General features: G+C 44.3%; 1 protein-coding gene across 1 annotated transcript in view; it reads left to right on the forward strand.

Annotated features, from left to right (window-relative positions):
• Positions 1-19,803, forward strand: part of LOC144762933 (xanthine dehydrogenase/oxidase-like) — a 1,098,251-nt gene that overhangs the window by 703,771 nt on the left and 374,677 nt on the right. Inside the window, exon 27 of the mRNA XM_078648234.1 lies at positions 10,104-10,199. Within this exon, the coding sequence (XP_078504360.1) occupies positions 10,104-10,199 (96 nt within the window). The remainder of the gene's footprint in view (positions 1-10,103; positions 10,200-19,803) is intronic.

The following is a 19,803-nucleotide window of genomic DNA, read 5'->3' on the forward strand; positions in this document are numbered from 1 at the left end:
CCCCTGAGGATAAATTGAAGGTATTTTTGTCATGGTTCGCCGCATAATTATGTGAGCGCGCAGTACGGACAGTGAGGTCCCCTTTGTACTTTATTAGAGCAGAATATTAAGGGGGGCTGGTGCCGACGATAGTGAAGTGAAGGATAGGCTATGCCCTGACTGTTCTTCCACCTCGAGAGGCTTTATTTGTTTGTTTAGGAGTCTTAATTAGGCCGATACGCAGCCTTTAGCAAGTAAACTCTCTAAGTATGGCAGGCATGTATTATATGGGGATTTTTAGTGGCCAGTACCTTTCGGTTTTTGAACCACCGTGGACCGGCACTAGGCCACGTAGGATGACCTGAATTTAGCGCCATGAGGAGATTGTTGTAGGCGAAATGTGGAGAGAGGGCCTAGTGATTGATGGTGTGTTGTTCCTGTCTTTTCTTTCCTTCTGGGGCCGTGGCATGACTATAGGAAGATTACGTGACCCGAGCCACCTCTAAAAAGTGTTTTTCTACCTGGGTGGACATCACGAAGATTCAAGGTAGGTGTGCCTTGCTGTGTGTGAGAAACCCTGTTGTCAGTTAAGGCAGTGGTGTGGTGATGTCCCCCCGTGTTATTCCCCTCCTGGGATTGATTGATTGCCTCTTTATATGTCCCCCTCTTACAGAATCCACTGGAATAGAGTATAGACGGTGGTCGCTACCCCACCCACCCCTGTGGTTGTGGTGGGGGGCGGGTGTTACCAGCCCGAGGTCTGACCGGGGCCTTAAAGAATAGGTACTTTTCTTTGGACACGTACTTAGTGTTGATAGTATGTGGCATTTATATGCACTGTTAATCTGGGGTATAAGGTGATTCGCTGGATTGGCACTAGCATTCATTTTTTGTTGCACACTAGAGTTGGTCACGTGAAGGTGTGGCTGGGGTCTTTTTGTTCTGAACGGAGTCCCTTGTAAAAATTTAAGGAAGATTGGATTTTTTTCCAAGGCACACCAACACAAATCTATGCTGGGTTGATAAGTTACCCCCTGGTGTTTTTTCTGTGTCTGGGACTACCATTTTGTTGTATACTCCAGCCCAAATTGAGAGGAGATACATATGTAAATTGGTGTATATAATTCTTGTTTTCTCAAGGGTACTGAGAAGTATGTTTGGTATTGTATAGTGTTTGTGTATTTGTACATATTGTAGATGTGATGTGTTGTATATAGATTGTATCATTTTGTGATATTGTGCCTCTCTGGCTGTTTGCTCATATATGTGTTTATGAATTTATATATACCTATGCTGCGTATAATTCGCATATCACAAGATAATTCATTGTTTCTTGTTTGAGAATTAAAGTAGATTAATCCCTTCAGTACCTTTTTGTTGCTACTTTTTCATCCTTGGATGTCTCCTGCTCAGGTACGGGAGGGTAAGGTGAGCAGAACCCCTAACCATTTCTTCTAATCTTACTTAGTTTCTTCAGCAGTCCTTCTTCTGGCAGAGGTTCCTCTTGATTGTAGAATCTGAAGATCTGTTGTCAGGGGTCCTTCTCTTATACCCCTAAAAGTCTTTGTAGTCTTTGTGCAAGTGGGCCCTGAGCCCGGTCTAAACCAGTTCTGGCTGTTGCTGGAGTACTTGGGCTTCCTGGCTTCTTCCTTCCTTCCAGACTGAGGGGCAGAGTCGTCAGCCGCCCAGCAGGAGGTGGAGCCAGCATTGTGGCAGGCAGGCACAGCCCTATTCACTCCCAGGTGCTATCTCCTCCCACCACTCGAGTTGCAGATGCAGTCATTCAAACAAGGGCTGACTCAGACAACCTCCTGGGGGCTCCCCAGCCCCTGTCACCCTCAAACCAGACAGTCAATCCACAAGCAGGCCATCCAGACTCCTGGATCCAGGCTCCAGCCAATCACGTGCCAGCAGACTTACTACACACGCACACCCATGTCTAGAAGTGGCACTTCCACAATAGACACATTCATGCCACATACATCATTAAGCAGCATTCAATCTCACGAGTTTGCACATACCAAACTCGACCCTGCACTCCCCACACATCACGAACTACCATGGTCACACATATTCCCCATGCATTCCTATGGAAGGGCAGGTCACTCTCACACATACACAGAGAGCTCACGCACTTTACACTGTACCACAGTGAAAAAGTGCGCAGAGGCCTAAAATCACCAACACTAGGTTACAGAAACAGGCTAGGAAAAAGCAAAAAGTTTCGGGGTGAACCTGCCAAAAAGGGCCAGGTCCAACAGTACGAGTGTGGTTTAAATAAACTAAGCACTTAAAAAATTGGGAGCTGAAAGACCGTGATGAAAGCTGGATGCCCCCAAGCACTGTTACATCAACAAGCTGAAACGTGTTGACCAATGGACTGAGGAGCCGATGATACTCATGTTTTGATCTTTTCTAAGGTGCTTAAGAAATAAATAATTTTATGTACAAAGGGGACAGCTGCTGGCATTTTTAATTCCTCTTTTCCTGGTCCCAATATTGTGATCTTTCATAACTTGAAAGCGTTCCCTCAAAAAGTGTAGTTTATCTCCCTGGTATTGACTATTATACCATACAAGGACTCAATGGTGAGGCATGGCACAAGTGGGTGGGAGTAGGTTAAAAAAAGAGGAGTATTCCCCTCAAAAAGCTAACATGAATGATAGTATAGGAGCCCACTTCCCTTTTGATGTATTACTGTCTACATTGCTATGCCCTACCTTATGTGCTCCACTGAGCCCCCCCACACACACACACATCAATGCAAATCTCAGAGGAACACCTGTCCTTCTTTTTGCCAGAAGTGTGAGTTTTATTATCTAATGGAGTCTTCTAGGGTGTTTTCAACTTATAAATAGGGTAGGGTTGCTACTCTCACTATTTCCTCATGCCTTTGAAGGGTGGAGGTCTTAGGCCTATATCAGAGCTTTGCTTTCTGAATGTCCTCAAGCAGAAGGAGAAGTTCACAATGCTCACTCTGGCCCAGACTCTGTCTGATTTGGGCATGAGTGACTGGATGGTGTCATTGGACCTGCGTGACACACATTTTCATACATTCTTCCAGTAGTACCCCAGATGTTACCTTCTGCTCAAGGATGACCTGCAGCAGTTTGTTGTGCTCCCCTTCTGCCTCACCAGTGCTCCTCGGATGTTCACGAAAGTGATGGCAGCAGTCGTTGCCCATCTTCAAGGGTCAGGAATACCAGCTTTCCCTTACCTCGATGACCTGATATTTGAGGCGGGCTTACCACAGTCTGTCGTAGACCATCAAAGATGGTGGCGACCCTCCTGACATTGGTGGGGTTCATGAAAAATGAGCCAAAGTCGCACTTGACTCCTTTGCAGAGTTTCCCTTCATTGGAGCTGCCCTGGATATGGTATAGTTCAGAACCTTTCCTCCATTGCAACGAAACCATGACATTCAGGCTATGGCCTGATGTTTCAATCTCAGTCTTGCATCTTGGTGATAGAAAGCTCTGAGGTTTCATGGCCTTTTATCCTCCAACATTATCACAAAGGAAACCTGCAGGATGCCATTCAGATTTCAGAGGAAACTACACACACGATCTGCAGTGGTGGCTGCTCAAGCACAATTAGATCGCTGGCAGGGCCCTCTCCCTTCCCCACCCAGAGCTGAGGGTGGTGACAGATTTGTAACTGCTGGGTTGGTGAAATCATCTGGGGGAGGTAGAGAGATCAGACGATAGTAATCTCTAATCTTCTGTGAATACCTGGCTCAATCTGTTGGGGTTGAGAGCTATTCTTAAGCCATTGAAGTCTTTGCTGCTTCCATTAAGGGAGGCTGGTGCAGGTTCTCACTGACAAAATCATCAGCATGTGGTACTGCAATAAGCAGGGCAGAGTGGGCTCATGGTTCCTGTGCCTAGACGCTGCACACCTTCTGGAGTTGGTTTGAGCATCGGAGCATTTCCCTGATTGCGAACCTCTCGGCAGTGATCCCTGAATATCATGGCATATGAGCTCCGCCTGTGGTGTCTGTTGGATCATGAAGGTTATCAACATCCCAAACCGGAGCAGGGCTTCTTCAGACATTGGGTAGAATCCTGGCTAGAGCTTTGCATCACCATTGCAAAACACACAATTTCGAAGGTTTAGTGTGCTTGAGTTTCTACACAGACAGTCACTAGGAGATGCGGTCTTGCTGGAAATAAGCAAAGGACTGCTACAGCATTCCCACACCGGCCTCCCCAGCCCAAAGTTCTAAAAAACATCAGGAATGACCAGGCCCAAGTCATCATACTGACTCAGAATTGGGGAGGAGACGGTTACCCGGAACTTCTGGGCATGACCATCTGTGCTCCACTCTGGCTTCGACTTAGGGAGGATCTTTTGTCACAACATCAGGGCAGGGCACTTCATCCGAACCTGTGCAATTCAGACCTCCATGCCTGGAGATTGTTCAGTTGCATTTGACTTTATTTGATATACCACCAAAAGTTGTGAATGTGAACTTTGTTGCTAGGTGCTCTTCCACAAAATACAATTATGCCGGACGATAGGCTAAGTTTGTAGCCTGGTGTGAAGCCAAGATGTGAAATGTTGTATTGTTCATTTTGTCCTTAGTCCAACAAGGGCTCGCAGTGGGCACTTTTAAAGGTTATTTGTCAGCCTTTTTGACCTGTTTGTGGTTCCCTTACTAGCCGTCATTGTTTAAATCACCTGTTGTGATGTAGTTTATTATAGTTTTGACACACATGTTCCCTCCCTAAACATTTATGATGTTACAGTGGGACCTTAATTTCGTCTTGGTATGTATGCTCTTCGAGACAAAGCTCAGTTATTAATTGTGTATTCTGACCTTAAGGATTTATTTCATGATTGTGATTGCTGCAGCTTGTTGCATGAGTACACTATTGGTACAACTGCCCTACTGGTGCTGAGTATTCAGGCGACCTTCTTGCATTAAATTGTGACTCCTCTCCTTTTTGCCCCTCCTCACCCATTGAAAGAGGAGAAACTCCATCGGTTGGACCACATAAGAGCTTTAACCTTTTACATCGATCATATCAAGGCCCATCGGGTGGATGATCAGCTTTGTGTGGATTTCTCCAGGGTGAAGAAAGGGAAACCTATGCCAGAGTGGACTCTGTAGAGGTGAAAAGTCCGCTTATTGAAACTTTTTATACTTGCTTACCAAAAAACAGCTGCTGGAGGGACTGAGAGCGCATGTCCCCAGGGCTAATATTTCAACAAGCGCTATACCTCTAACACCATAGATCACGGTAAATTTTCTGCCACAAAAGTCCCTTTTATTGATTCTGTGCTTACAATTTATTTTTCTATTTTCTTCAAAAACTTATTGTCATGTAAGTATCCCTTCACATTATACTTAACAAAATGTCTTCAATATTTCTGAATAGACATAACATTTATAAAAAACACATATACACAATACATAACTCACTAGACATACTTTTGCTTATTGGCCGTCGGTACATGTAAATACAATCAGGTATTCCTGTATATTGTATAATTTTTCATTTGCTTCATACACAGAAATATATTTAACACTCATATAGCAGGAAATACCAACACTGTATGTTTTCCTAGATCTCGTTGTGTCCTACTAATATCTGTGGTGTTGGAAATATATCCTGCTTAGTTATCTGCACTATCTAATAATAGGGTCCTTTTAGGGGGCAGAGACTGCTTGACAGCTTTTGGAAGTGAGTCAGACTGCTCCCACTTTAGTGGCTGAATAAAGCAGCGTCTTCTGGTATCCTGGTTAGTTCTGTGCCGCTAAATAAGCCGACGCTTTTCGACCGTGTAAACGTGGGACCGACACACTTTACATATACAAAGGTCTTCATCAGGGTTGAATTTGGTTGGGGTAGGACATCTTTAATCTCTAGGGGGTGATAATATATCTGATTTTAGTGTGAGCTCATAAATATTTAAGATCATAAATATTCAAATGTTTTGAGACCTTGTCTTCTGTTGCAGAGGTAGATTGCTGTAGCTTTTCTACCTGTTTGAATGAAGCTAAAACAACATCTCAGTTTGCATAGCTACTTGCGGAGTAAAAGTTCAGACTTTAACATTCACTCGCCAAGCACCTACCAGTTCTCTTATGGTTATGAAGGAGAATAGTCTTAATTTGTCTTTCCAGAAGTACCGTTGCTTGCTGGATATTGGAGAGGCTGAAGGAATAGAAGAGGGGGCATTGTATTGTAAATAATTACCCTTCACTGGAAATTGTGGTTTCTTAACTTCAGCATGCCTGTCATTAGAAGTAATTTGGAGTGCTTCAAAGGTACTGCGTGCATGCATAGGGGTGGAAAAAGTTCCCATGCTAAAAGGTAGGTGAATGGAACTGTGGCCATGCTTTTCAGTTGGTGTTCCTCTGTCGGAGAATGCAAAAATTTAAGTTTACGGGTGTTCTTTAAAATGAATGAAGACTCCGTACCTTTCTGTTTCCACAGACAATTACAGGGTGGTTTTTAATAGTCCCTGAAGGTGCCCAAGCTCGCGAGTGAATAAAGTGGCACCATTAAAGTTTCGGTGCCTGTGTGTGCCGCTACAAAATTGCGGGCATGCCGGCTTGTTACCTTGTTCTCAGAAATGTCCTGTTCATCAGCAAATGTCGAGGAGTAAATTCTCGCATCCATCTGGCAGTGTCCGAGCGCTGGGGAAGTTTTGGCGATCGGGAAGGTGTATTTCACATGCCTGCCTGGTGTCTGACGTCGGCGTTCTCAGGCCGGTACTGTTTACATCACGTGACTTTTTGAGTGCACATGGTATATCTCCTGGTGTTTCTGTAGTTCATGTTTTCAGAACAATCTCTTGGTTTAAGTTTACTGTTCAATATTACGTGTGGAGGACGCTTCTCTGGATTTGGTGCCATACCATAGGATGCACAGTAATTAACTAACTGGTGCTTCCCGGTTTACTTATGTCACTTGGCTCTGCACAATACATATGCAGGTTATTACTTATGCCGCTGTGATTTCTACGGGTCCAGTCCTCATTTCGAGTCTGCGCCTTTCATCATCAGGATTATTTTTTTTAAAAGTGCCTGGGGTATTGCTCTATTCTCTGAATTTATTATCATGACAAGGAATACATCTTTGGCTACTCCAGTATTTAATTGAGTTTTCTGGAGCCTCTGTAATTGTGGACATACTTTGTGAATGGGGGAGAAAGAAGGAAATTATCCGCAGCTTGTGAGTTCCGACATTTCGTTCAGGCCATTTTCGGTCATGCCCAGAAACATATTAGTTTTAGCTTCTATTTTGGATAGAATATTCTCCGTATTACTGCCAGTAATGTGTCTTAACACAGTCCATTTCATTTCATTAGGGCCATGCCCCTTTTCAACACATTGAGAGACCATGGGAGAATTAGGCGTCTTGCATTTAATGCGTGACCAATGTTCTGTGATCCGCTTTTTTATTGGCTGGCTGGTTTTTCCAATGTATGCTTTAGCACAGGGGCAGATTACACAGTAGACGACGATATGGGTAGTACAATTTGTAAATTCATCATTTTTTGTGTATTTATTCCCATAGGTGAACTTGGCACCTTCTATTGTACTGGCGCATGAAACGCAATTTCCACGTTTCTTGTGCCCTTTGATTGGTGGTAAGGACAACATTGTTCGTAAAGAAGTTTCCTGTTTTTTTACTTTAGTATTTGCATGCACAAATTTGTCTGTAATGCTGTTATTCTTCTTAAGTGCAAAAATTGGAACCTGCCTGAATGGTTCAAGGTTTTTAACTGTATTCCATTTTTTCCTAATAATTTTTTTGCACTTCATTCGTGACACCTGAAAATGTTGTAACGCAGACCAAAGGGGTACTCTCCTTCTTGGTTCTTGATGTCAGGAGGGAATCATGTGGGGTATAACATGCCTTTTTCATCACTTTTTTGAGCAGCTTTTTTGGATAGTTCCTTTCTAGTACTTTATTCAAAAGGACTATGGCGTTGTCAAAGTAATCTTCCTTTCTTGTACAATTGCGCCGGATTCTAAGGAACTGGCTCAGTGGTAGGTTCTCCCGTAAATTGGGCTGATGAAAACTTGCAAAGTGAAGGAATGTGTTCCTATCGGTCTTCTTTGTGTATAAGGTGGTATATAGAAGCCGTTGGCCATGTCTGATCATCAGGTCTAGGAAGTTTATCTCCGATTTACTGGTGTTAAGAGTAAATTGTATATCCGGGTTCCGATTGTTCAGCCAGACTGCAAACGCTTGAAGTTGTTCATCATTTCCTCTCCAGAGCATAAAAACATCGTCAATATAATGATGCCACATCTTAATGTGTCCATCATAGGGGTTGTTGTCATATACCCACTTATCTTCAAATAATGCCATAAACATTATGGCCATTTCTGGGGCAAAAGGACACCCCATCGCGGTGCCCTTTACCTGTGGAAATTGTGTGTCATTGAAGGAGAAAAAATTATATTTGAAACATATCTCGGCCAATTGAAGAAGAAAAATGGTAGGCACGTTATGTGGACGGGCCCTTTTCTCTAAAAATACTTGGAGGGCTTCCAGTCCTGCTTCTTGAGGAATATTGGAGTAAAGACTCACAATTTCCAGTGTTACAAGTATTTCATGCTCTTGTTCGAAGGGTTGGTCTTCTACGAGGACAATGGCTTGCATAGTATATCTTATAAAGCTGGCTGTGTCACTCAGAAGGGGTTTCAAAAAGGTATTAACATATTTTGCTGGTCGTTCTAATATCGAATTCACACTTAAAATGATAGGTCTTCTGGGAGGGTTTTCCGTGTCTTTGTGAATCTTTGGCAAGACGCACATTAATGGAGTTCTTGGATTTTCATTGAGGAGGTACTGGGCCTCCTTCTAAGAGAGCCATCCCTCCTCTTCTCCGATAATGATCAAAGCCTCTAGTTTTACCTTGATCTTTTTGTTCCAGTCTTCGTTGGTTTTCCAGTAGTATAGCTCGTCTGCCAGTTGGCGTGCAACCTCTGCTTCATATTTTTCTCTCTGTAGTATCACAATCCCTCCGCCTTTATCTGGGGGCTTGATTATAAGTTGGTCATTTTGTCTCAAATGGTCCAAAGCATATTTTTCATGTTTGGGGAGGTTCCATTTTGTGTAGATTTTCTGGTTCTCCAGGTTTGCCAGATCCCTAAATACATTCTTTTCGAATGTCAACAATTCTATGGGCATGTTGGTAGTATTCGGAGAAAAGGTTGATGGATTTTTTAAGCCTGAATAATTCCTTGGTGCCTGGTCCCCGGGGCTAAGGCTGCTTCCACTGCCTTACATGCAAAGTGCCTATTGTGAAAGTTTACCCGGCTTAGACATGAGTGTTGGTGCACATATTTGCAAACCACCACTGCCTTGACAATCGGGTCTGGTAGGAAGGTCATTATGCCCACTTGGTCCTGCACAACTTATCTTGTTTAGAGTCCACTTTACAGACCCTTCACCATTGAGAGGTACTGCTTTCATATCTATTCTTAAGGTTAGGAATCTGTAGCATCCATCAGAAGAACACGTTACCTTTCATAATGCTATTTCTGGTGCATACTCTATCTAACTATAAATTCCTGACTGCCATCCCCCCTCCCAGTTCTGTGGAGGGCCCTCTTCTACCTTCTGAAAAAGGGCCTAATGTTATAGACCTGCACACTGGTATCGACAGCTGTTTTATGCTCCACGTCCGAAAAGCAAGAAAGAAACTGACATAATCACATGGAAGTATTGCTCAAAAAGCCTCCAGATCTAGTCTTACACCTGTGTAATATTATACATGTGGATAATCTGCAACTAGAGTTTCCACCAGGAGGAGCATTCCCAAAGGTAGATAACTTGTTCTTTTGTTACTTTAAATATATGTATCATGTTCACAAGATTTTGGCAGCCTATATATTGAGAAACAAGAGAATATAGACAGTTCAGCGTGTGAATATAGCAGTGATATCATGACACTACTGAAATGGATATATCACATGATTAGACCTTCATCTGCCCTCAGGTCAAATATTTTGGAATTTAGAGTTTGGCGAGCTAAGGTACCTGCAATCCAAACATTAGATCTTCCATTCTAGAAGTTTTGCTATAGCAATGCTTCAATTAAATAAATGTATTTGAAATCCACAATCACTGTTAACATCTTTGATGGTCTTTTTGTAGGCAGGAGCTCTGGTGCATGTGTACACAGATGGGTCAGTGCTGCTTACTCATGGAGGCACTGAAATGGGTCAAGGACTTCACACTAAGATGGTCCAGGTATGTCACAAAATTGGTAAAAATGAAGATGGATATAGTACCAGCTACCTATTGAAATGTATTACAATTATTTATTATGTATCACTTCCTGATTGAAAATCTTTGGGTTACCTAAGTTTCTCTGATGGTTTTCCAGTTTAGTAATTACTAAATTGAATATAGAACTCTCTACCTAGCGATCTAGGACTGAACCTTATGTCGAAGTTGCCTACTTGCTTGTTTACTTATGCTGTCTACTGATCCTCTCGAACTGTTCTCATGCTTTTTGGTTTTTGTTACTGTGCTCTGTTGTGTACTATTATCTATTGAGTCTTGCTTCATTTGATATTGCATCCTGATTCATCGGATTCGATCATGTAAAGCGCTCTGACACGTTCGGGTCTAGCTAGCGCTATATAAAACTTATAAATAAATAAATAAATTGAATGGAATGTATACATAGCTCATCTCCCGAAGCTGATTTGACTCAATGGTTTCTCATTAGGAGAAAAGGATACCCAGATGACTCAGAATAGATATATTTTGTGGTATCCTTTTACTGAAGGTGAGTTATTTGTCTTAGGTCTGAATGTTCTTAGGAAATGTGATCAGTAGCTGGGGTCCTTCCATGAATTACTAGATGTACAGCCTCTTCTGGGGGTAGATTTACTCATTTTGTTTTCTCGAAGGTTTGCCAGTTTTCTGGAGAATTGACACAGTCACATTTTTTCAAGGGTGCTCATGAAAAACCTTTCTGAAATTGTATATAGTTTGCAAATGCTCACGCGGATATACCATCACATTTGTTCAATGCCATTTTTTTCTCAAAAGTGAACATATGCATCTCTGTGATAAAGCCCCACGGTTGCACCCCCACAAACTTTAGGGGTCTTTCATTTCTCTTCCTACCCTAAAAGATATTTACTTCTGCCTTAGGTAGGATTACATCTGAACTTTTCGAGGGTTAGAGGGGTTACTATGGAAGTTTGTGAACACCGAGAAAAATTATATATTTGTCTGTATCACATGTTGAAATCTAATGGTGTACCTTCATTTTACAGATTGTTGATTTGAGAAAACCTATCACTCGGATTTTACAAATCCTATCACGCGTGCTGAACCTAAAGCAGTTGGATGGATTGTATGGTTTATGTATTTTTAAAAAAACAATGAGCTTTGTAACATTAAACATTGACTTTCAAGATGGACCAGGAACATTTTCGGCCGAGTCCCAATACAAAACATTTTAAAAAAGACAAGGGGCAGGGTAGAAATACCCTGACCCCCTAGGCCTGGTGATGGTGTCCCAGAGGGGCTCCACCTGGGGCCAAAAACATCACAAAACATTACTATTATTTCACCACCTCAAATTAGATGGGCTCTTCCTATCTGACCTGGAATCAACCACCGGCCACATCAGACTTGCCTTTGCCTTCCTGGTCTACACGCTGCTGGCTGTCCTGCGAGTCCTCCCGCCGCCGCCTTTTCCACACTAGCGGCCGCCGAGTGGAGGACTCGCTTTCCCGGCATCCCTTGCGGCGGCGCACCCTGACGCCATCATTAGAGCGCCCGGAGGCGCATTAAAAATCTTGCAGCCCCGGGGGAAGCGGGCTCTTCCTACCTGACCTGGAATCAACCACCGGCCACATCAGACTTGCCTTTGCCTTCCTGGTCTACACGCTGCTGGCTGTCCTGCGAGTCCTCCCGCCGCCGCCTTTTCCACACTAGCGGCCGCCGAGTGGAGGACTCGCTTTCCCGGCATCCCTTGCGGCGGCGTACCCTGACGCCGTCATTAGAGCGCCCGGAGGCGCATTAAAAACCTTGCAGCCCCGGGGGAAGCGGGCTCTTCCTATCTGACCTGGAATCAACCACCGGCCACATCAGACTTGCCTTTGCCTTCCTGGTCTACACGCTGCTGGCTGTCCTGCGAGTCCTCACGCCGCCGCCTTTTCCACACTAGCGGCCGCCGAGTGGAGGACTCGCTTTCCCGGCATCCCTTGCGGCGGCGCACCCTGACTCCGTCATTAGAGCGCCCGGAGGCGCATTAAAAACCTTGCAGCCCCGGGGGAAGCGGGCTCTTCCTATCTGACCTGGAATCAACCACCGGCCACATCAGACTTGCCTTTGCCTTCCGGGTCTACACGCTGCTGGCTGTCCTGCGAGTCCTCACGCCGCCGCCTTTTCCACACTAGCGGCCGCCGAGTGGAGGACTCGCTTTCCCGGCTTCCCTTGCCGCGGCGCACCCTGACGCCGTCATTAGAGCGCCCGGAGGCGCATTAAAAACCTTGCAGCCCCGGGGGAAGCGGGCTCTTCCTATCTGACCTGGAATCAACCACCGGCCACATCAGACTTGCCATTGCCTTCCTGGTCTACACGCTGCTGGCTGTCCTGCTAGTCCTCCCGCCGCCGCCTTCTCCACACTAGCGGCCGCCGAGTGGAGGACTCGCTTTCCCGGCATCCATTGCGGCGGCGCACCCTGACGCCATCATTAGAGCTCCCGGAGGCGCATTAAAAACCTTGCAGCCCCCGCGTCGCGGGAGCGCCCGGGGCGAAGGGCGGGCCGTCTGTGGCCGTCAGGGGCTGCGGCAGGCTGGGCTGGGCCTGCCCTCTAACATCACGCCCTGGACCTTATCCTGAACTCTGGACTTTGAGACAGTAAGCTGTTCCCTATTTGACTCTATTAATCCTTCTGTTATATGTCTATCACAGTTCCGGGACTCATTATTTATTTTAATTTATTTTAATTTAATTGACCACATTTGATTAATTCTCAAACTGATATTGATCTGAGGTTCCGGGATGTCTACATGTGCACTGAATTCCTTACCCTCTACTGTAGGGGTTTCTATACTTGGACCCCTAGATAAGTATTTTGCCAGGCCAATTTGAGAAATAGATAGAGATATCGCACTGGCTGAGAGACGTGCTGAGCGTCGTTTTTCCATTGAACTTCTCAAACACAAGTCCTCATCCCTGGCCCAGAAGGACGTAGCCACTTCACAACCAAATAACAACACGTTAGTAAATGCAGACGCAGAGCTATTTAGCACTGAAAGTATCCCCTTAATTTTCCAAGATAGATCCCCACCAATACCTATCATTGAGATAAATAATGATAGTACTACCAATGAGCCACCTCCTATACCTAACTCCTTAATAGACTTAAACTCCCCAATAGAGTTAGACGTAGCTTCACAGTCTAATATAAATGCCTTACTTCCTTTATCTAACTCACTAGTAGAGTCGGTAGTAGTCTCGGAGATGCATTCTCCGATAGCAGTTAGTGTACCAAAAGAAAAGACACAAACCAAGAGCCATCAGGGAGCTCAACAATCACCACCCAAAAAAAGAAGGAAGAAGGGAGGGGACAGAAAAGGGGGTAAATGCTTAAATATACCTTTACCATCTGTGGATTTAACGAAAAAGGTAGCTAAGGACCTAGTGAAGGACGCACCAACAGGGCTTATAGCAACAACAAGTTCGCTTCCAGAAGCTGAGGTTCCGTGACGATTTTACTCGTGTTTGTAACATTGTCGTAAATACATAATTTTGGTATCAGTGAACCGCAAATGATCCATTTAGTATATCCTGGTGTTTTCGCTATGCTACGAGCAAGAGCACTCCAGTTACAAACACATTTCTGTTTTACCCGTGGCATCCATCTTAGAACACGGAAGCCATTTTGTATTCCTTGCCCTCACATAGTCAATGGACACGCAATGACCCCCTTTTCATTTGAGGACACGTAGGCTTTAACCGGCAATTCACCTTGCTAGTGACACGTGCACCTTAGGCCAGCAACGCTGTAGCAGCATGACTCGGCAAGAACTGCCTCCCCAGCCTGAGGCCAGTCCTGCTATACTGGTTCTTGAGTTCGTTGGCCTGATCATGATTAGGCGGCCGAAGCTGGTAACCGTGCCCATTTACGACCCACAAACATTTCTTATCCTGTCTTTCTATCTTCTACACCTGGCTCTGCTCCTTTCCTTCTGGGCCTTTATTAGGGGGAGGTAACGAAATTTACGATGAGGCGGTCCGGGTCTTGAATGAAGAATTGACATGGGAGTATGATGGACTAGTGGGAACCCCTCATTTGTAATGTTTTGACATCAGATACTGTTGACGATTCCTGTGCAACGCCAAATATTTACTGTATAAAACACGAATGTTTAGAACTGTGGTAACATGTAAAGAATTTGCCTGAAGCCCAATATTTAGTATATAAGGAGCAATCCTCTTTGTACAAATTGAACAGGCTCCTAGATACTGCCCATGGGTAGTTTCTGTGACTTCTGTGTCCCTGCAGTAATAAACCTTTGGTCTTTGACGCCACCATCGAGAAGCCCGTGTTTCTGTTTATTTGTGTACCAAGACAGGTTGAACTCCGGGGTCTTTGGGTGTTGTCCCTGACACCTCTGGACGGAACCAAAAAAGTCCAGAACTCCATTTGGCGCCCAACTCGGGGCGACGTCATTCGGTACCGGTCCAAAAGCCTGAAGAATTCGAGGAGCTTCGTGTGAAGATTTCAGAGGGAGGCGCCCCACTTCATCGATCCCGGCATATCGCAAAAGTGGCCCCGACGTCCTCTTCCACGAGGGTTCCCGTTCAGACGGCTGCAGTGCTCCGTTGCCTTGACCGTCGCCCTGTCTTGGACCCGAGGTACAGTCCTCAGTACGGCGAAACGTGACGGGTTTCTCCTTGGTGACGTCTTCAGTGCCTCAGTTAAGTATTCAGTGGTTGCTAGTTAAATATTTTGTGAGGATTGCTCCTATTTGGATAATCCTTTTAGTTCTCAGTTCAGTTCAGTTCTGTAAGATTATCACTGGTTATTCTGGTTACGATAATCATTCTGTTCAGTTCAGGTATCGATACATTTGTCAGTTCTGGTAGGCCTAAGTTCGTGGTTCGAGTGCGCATCTTTTCTGTTTGTGTCTTGTTTGTCTTGTGTTCCGGATTATAAAATGGTAAGTCGGAAAAATTGTATGTTGTCTTGTTTTAGTTGCAACAGTGATTCCCGGTTGGAGGACTCGTGTTTGGTTCCTCCGATTGGAACTCCCCTTTATGATCTATATTGCAAATTTGGTGTGGGCCCTATCTCTTATAACGAGATATGGATCCGCTATACAGAAAAAGATGGTGTCCTTAGTTGGCCACTACATGGTAGTTTTGAACCTGAAATTCTCGATAATCTAGAAAGAAGGTTGTTTAAGAAGAAAGCCCGGCCGGCAATGTTTGATTCTTTCCGTTATTGGCGAAAAGAATCTAAACAGAGAGAAATTAAAAAGCTGAAGAAAGAACAGAAAGAGCAAGAGTTGACTTTAGAACAGTCTGCTAGGCAGCTGCAACTCAACGAGTCTGAGAAAGCGATGGAGGTGGCCGATAGAGAGCGTAATTTAGCGATAGACAAGTGCTATCCTGCTTTGCCATCGAGTACGGCTAAGATAGTAGAGGACCCTGAAAAGGATCCCCTGTTGTCTTACTTGTTACGATCACCCCCACCGTATGCACAGGGTGCTACGGCTCCGCCTATACCGAATGTTCAATTACCGGTTGCTGGACAACCTGGTGTCCCTGTTCCCGCTCCCCTGAATCAAGTTCCTGTACCTCCTGTGGTCAATATTAATGTTCCTTTGACAACCCCTCTTCCAGGGTTGCCGACCTCTTTACCTATGGCTGTATCACTCACACCTGCTAGTTCACAAGCTATCTTGCCTGCTACTCCTACTGTTCCTAATCTATCTGTTCCAACTGCTACTCTATTCACTGCCTCTGCTAATATTATGACTCCGCTTTCTGTTCGTCGAAGAATCACTGATTCTGTCTCTAATATTCTATCTCCCTTCTATAAAACTCTGATTAAGACTCCTACCTCTGACTCTGTGCAGAGACGTAGTCAGCTTCCCAGTACTGAAGAAAGAGGAATACTAGATTCCACTGCTCTTAGATGGGTTTCGAAAGTTGGAAGATATAATGTACAAAATGTATTAGATACATTTATGCAATGGAACGAACCGACACAACGATATGTGTTCGATGAAATGTGTTTCCTTCTACGTGAGGAATTGGAAGAGGATGACCCTGAATCAAATCTGGGAGAATTAATTAATGTTCAGAAAGAGTTTGCTACAGGTATGATAGTTGGACAGAATATAAAAGAAGCGATGGAACTGGTTTTAAGTTATAGATCCGACTCATCCCTTCTTTCACCGAGAGAGTTAGAGAAACGTAGTACGAAACTAAATCGTCAATATCCAATGAGAGAGGTTCCACCAATTTGGCGTGAAGCTGTGCAAGCTAATGCACCGCTTGGTATTGCAGCCGCTCCGGCCCAATTCCAGAGAGTATGGATACATATTCCATGGAAGCGAGCTGAAGTATTAGCAGTAAAACAGGCTTTGCCAGATCCGCGTAAAAATCCTGCAGGATACTACAAAGAGTTGGCTCAAACAGTTGACGCTTGTGTATTGAATCTTGCTGACATAGATCTGCTGTTTGGTAATGTAGTACCGCAACCAATTTGGGCTAAAATTCGTAAAGAGAATCATCCAGTTGCCCTAGGTGGTGACTGGGCAGCTATAATTGCAGCGGATGGTCAACAAATAGGTGGTTCCAAACCTGAACCTTTAATTGCTAATTTGCCTGGTAGAATAATAGATTTAATGAAAACCTTAATGCCTGCATTACGCGTTAACTGGGACAAATTGTCCGCGTGCAAACAAAAGAAAGACGAAAGCGTCTCCGACTTTTTCACAAGATTCGAGGAGACTTTCGTGGATCATAGTGGTCAGGATATGAGCACAGAAGGGGGCCAGAGATTATTTGTCGATAAATTTGTGCACAATCTGTTGCCAGAACTTAGTAGTAAATTAAAGAATTCTGAAAGTGCGTGGGCTGTCTCTACGACTGCGCAAATACTTGCGACTGCTCAGTACTACGAAAATAGGGATAAAGAAGAGAAGGAAAAATCAGATAAAAAGACAAAAGATTTAAAAACTAAAGTACTTTTACAGCAAGCTTATCCGCCTCGCATGAATCAAACTAATATGCAGCAAGGGTCTTATCAAAGAACGGATTATAATTTTCAAAGGCCACAATACCAATGGAATCAATGTGCTTATTGCAAAAAGGAAGGTCATTACAAAAGTGATTGTCCAGTTCGGGCGCAAAATAATGATGCGGCCGCTCAGAGAGGTCGTGGTAGTTCCATGCAAAACTCTAGAGGTCGAGGACGAGGTGCTATGCCTCCACAGACAAGTGATCGCCCCTCTAATTATTTCGACCAGCGTAATGGACAATCTGCCCAACAGAATAGGTCTCCACAGTATCATGTTGAAGACTATTATGAAGCTGGTGAGGAAGGTCAGCAAAGTGAATACTAGGACAGCCATGGACAGAGAGAGGGAGTAGTATCAGTACCAGTAGATCAGAGTGGGCCTTATGTCGCAGTAGCAACATCAGGTATAGTCGAACCGTTTCTGTTGGATACTGGTGCAGCAAAAAGTTCTATCATACATGCAAAACTCCCTGGCGCACCTTTGTCTGGCTCAACAAACGTTTCAGTAGGTTTTTCGGGCGCCCCTGTTCACAACCCTGTTTCTGGTCCTTTGTCTATTTCTGTTGGACCCCGTCAATTGAAAGCACCCCTGATTTTGACGACAGGTTGTAACGAAAATCTGCTTGGTTTAGACTTGTTAAAACGCCTGTACGCGACATTGTACTGTTCTCCAGCAGGTGTACAGCTTACGTTGGGTAAAAGAATAATCTCTCCGATGTACTTATCGATGGATGCGCTCCCACCAGAGCTGCGTTCACTCCCTGATACTCTTTGGGCGACTGGTCCTAATGATGTAGGTCTATTGGAAATTCCACCCTATGTAGTAACTTTGAAAGCAAATGTCAAACTTCCACGAATTCCACAATACAGAATCTCTAGTGAAGGTGAGCGTGCGCTCCTACTAATAGTACAAGACCTGATCAAGAAAGACGTTATAGAAGAAACTAGAGGTAATGTCTGTAATAGTCCGGTACTGCCTATTTTGAAACGAACTGACCCTACAAAGCCTCCAGTATATAGGTTCGTAATTGATCTTAGAGAGGTTAATAAAATTGTGATCCCACAGTTTCCAGTGGTACCAGACATTACTGCATTGTTAACGTTGATTCCTGCTACAGCAGCATGGTTTTCGGTTGTCGACTTGAAAAATGCCTTTTTCAGCATTCCGATAGCCGAGGAAAGCAGAGATATCTTCGGTTTTTCTCTAGGAGGACGAAGTTTTAGATTTAAACGCGCTCCACAAGGTTATTGTGAAAGCCCATCCATTTACAGTCAAGCATTAAAAAGCCAGTTAGATTCCTTCATACTTCCTCGTGGTTCTGCTTTAGTACAGTATGTCGATGATCTTCTAGTGGCTGCCGATGACAAGGAAACTTGCAAAACAGCTACGATTTCTTTATTGCATCACTTATCAGATTTGAATCACAAGGTGTCACCTTCAAAAATGCAATACTGCTGCCAAGAAGTGACCTACCTAGGTCATCTCTTGTCAAAGGAGGGAAGGAAGTTGACCCCAGAGAGAATAAAAGCAATTACACAGATGAATGTTCCTAGCACGCAGAGAGAAGTGCGTGCCTTTTTGGGTATTACCTCCTATTGTAGGCAATGGATCCCAAATTTTTCTCTTTTAGCAAAACCATTAGTAGCCTTGACTAAGAAAGGTGTTCCAAGTCCGGTACCATGGTCTGTTGAATGTCAGCAGAGTTTCTCTGAGTTACGAAATGCACTGTGTTCAGCACCTGTATTGGGTACACCCGACTACAGTAAGCCATTCACGATCTATGTCCACGAGAGAGAAGGTTGTGCATTGAGTGTTTTGACGCAGAAATTTGGTGATAAACAACGCCCTTGTGCGTATTTTTCATCAACATTAGATCTAGTAGCTAGAGCATTGCCTAGTTGCTTGAGAGCTACAGCCGCAGCTGCAGCTTCCATTCGACAATCTGCTGGTTTAGTAATGAACAACATGCTAGTAGTCATGGTTCCTCATGCTGTGGATACACTCATGAACCGAACCAAGACGCAACACCTTACCAGTGCTAGATTATCAGGCTATGAACTGACACTATTAGCTAGTCATATTCAGATCAAAAGATGCAATGTATTGAATCCAGCAACATTGTTGCCGACTAGCCAAGAGTCGAGTGATTCCGAACCACACGACTGTTGTTTCAGAACTGAGGAAGAAACAAAAGGACGAATCGATCTAAAAAATACTCCGTTGTCAGATCCAGATGGCACGTTGTATGTTGATGGGTCTTGCTTCAAATTGGAGAATGGTGATGTGACTGCTGCTTATGCAGTAACGACTTTGAGTACGATTGTGGAGACTGCAAGAGTGAGTCAGAATTCTGCCCAGGCTGCAGAATTGATCGCGCTAACAAGAGCGTGCGTTTTAGCTAAGGGAAAGAGAGTGAACGTGTTCACAGATAGTCAGTACGCGTTCGGCGTGGCCCATAGTTTTGGCCGTTTGTGGAAAGAGAGAGGTTTCATTACGTCCCATGGGACTAAGATTCAACATGGTCAGCTAGTTAATGACTTGTTGGAATCTCTAACCTTACCGACTGAAGT

This window comes from Lissotriton helveticus, chromosome 6 (assembly GCF_964261635.1).
Source record: "Lissotriton helveticus chromosome 6, aLisHel1.1, whole genome shotgun sequence".
Taxonomy (NCBI): Eukaryota; Metazoa; Chordata; class Amphibia; order Caudata; family Salamandridae; genus Lissotriton; species Lissotriton helveticus.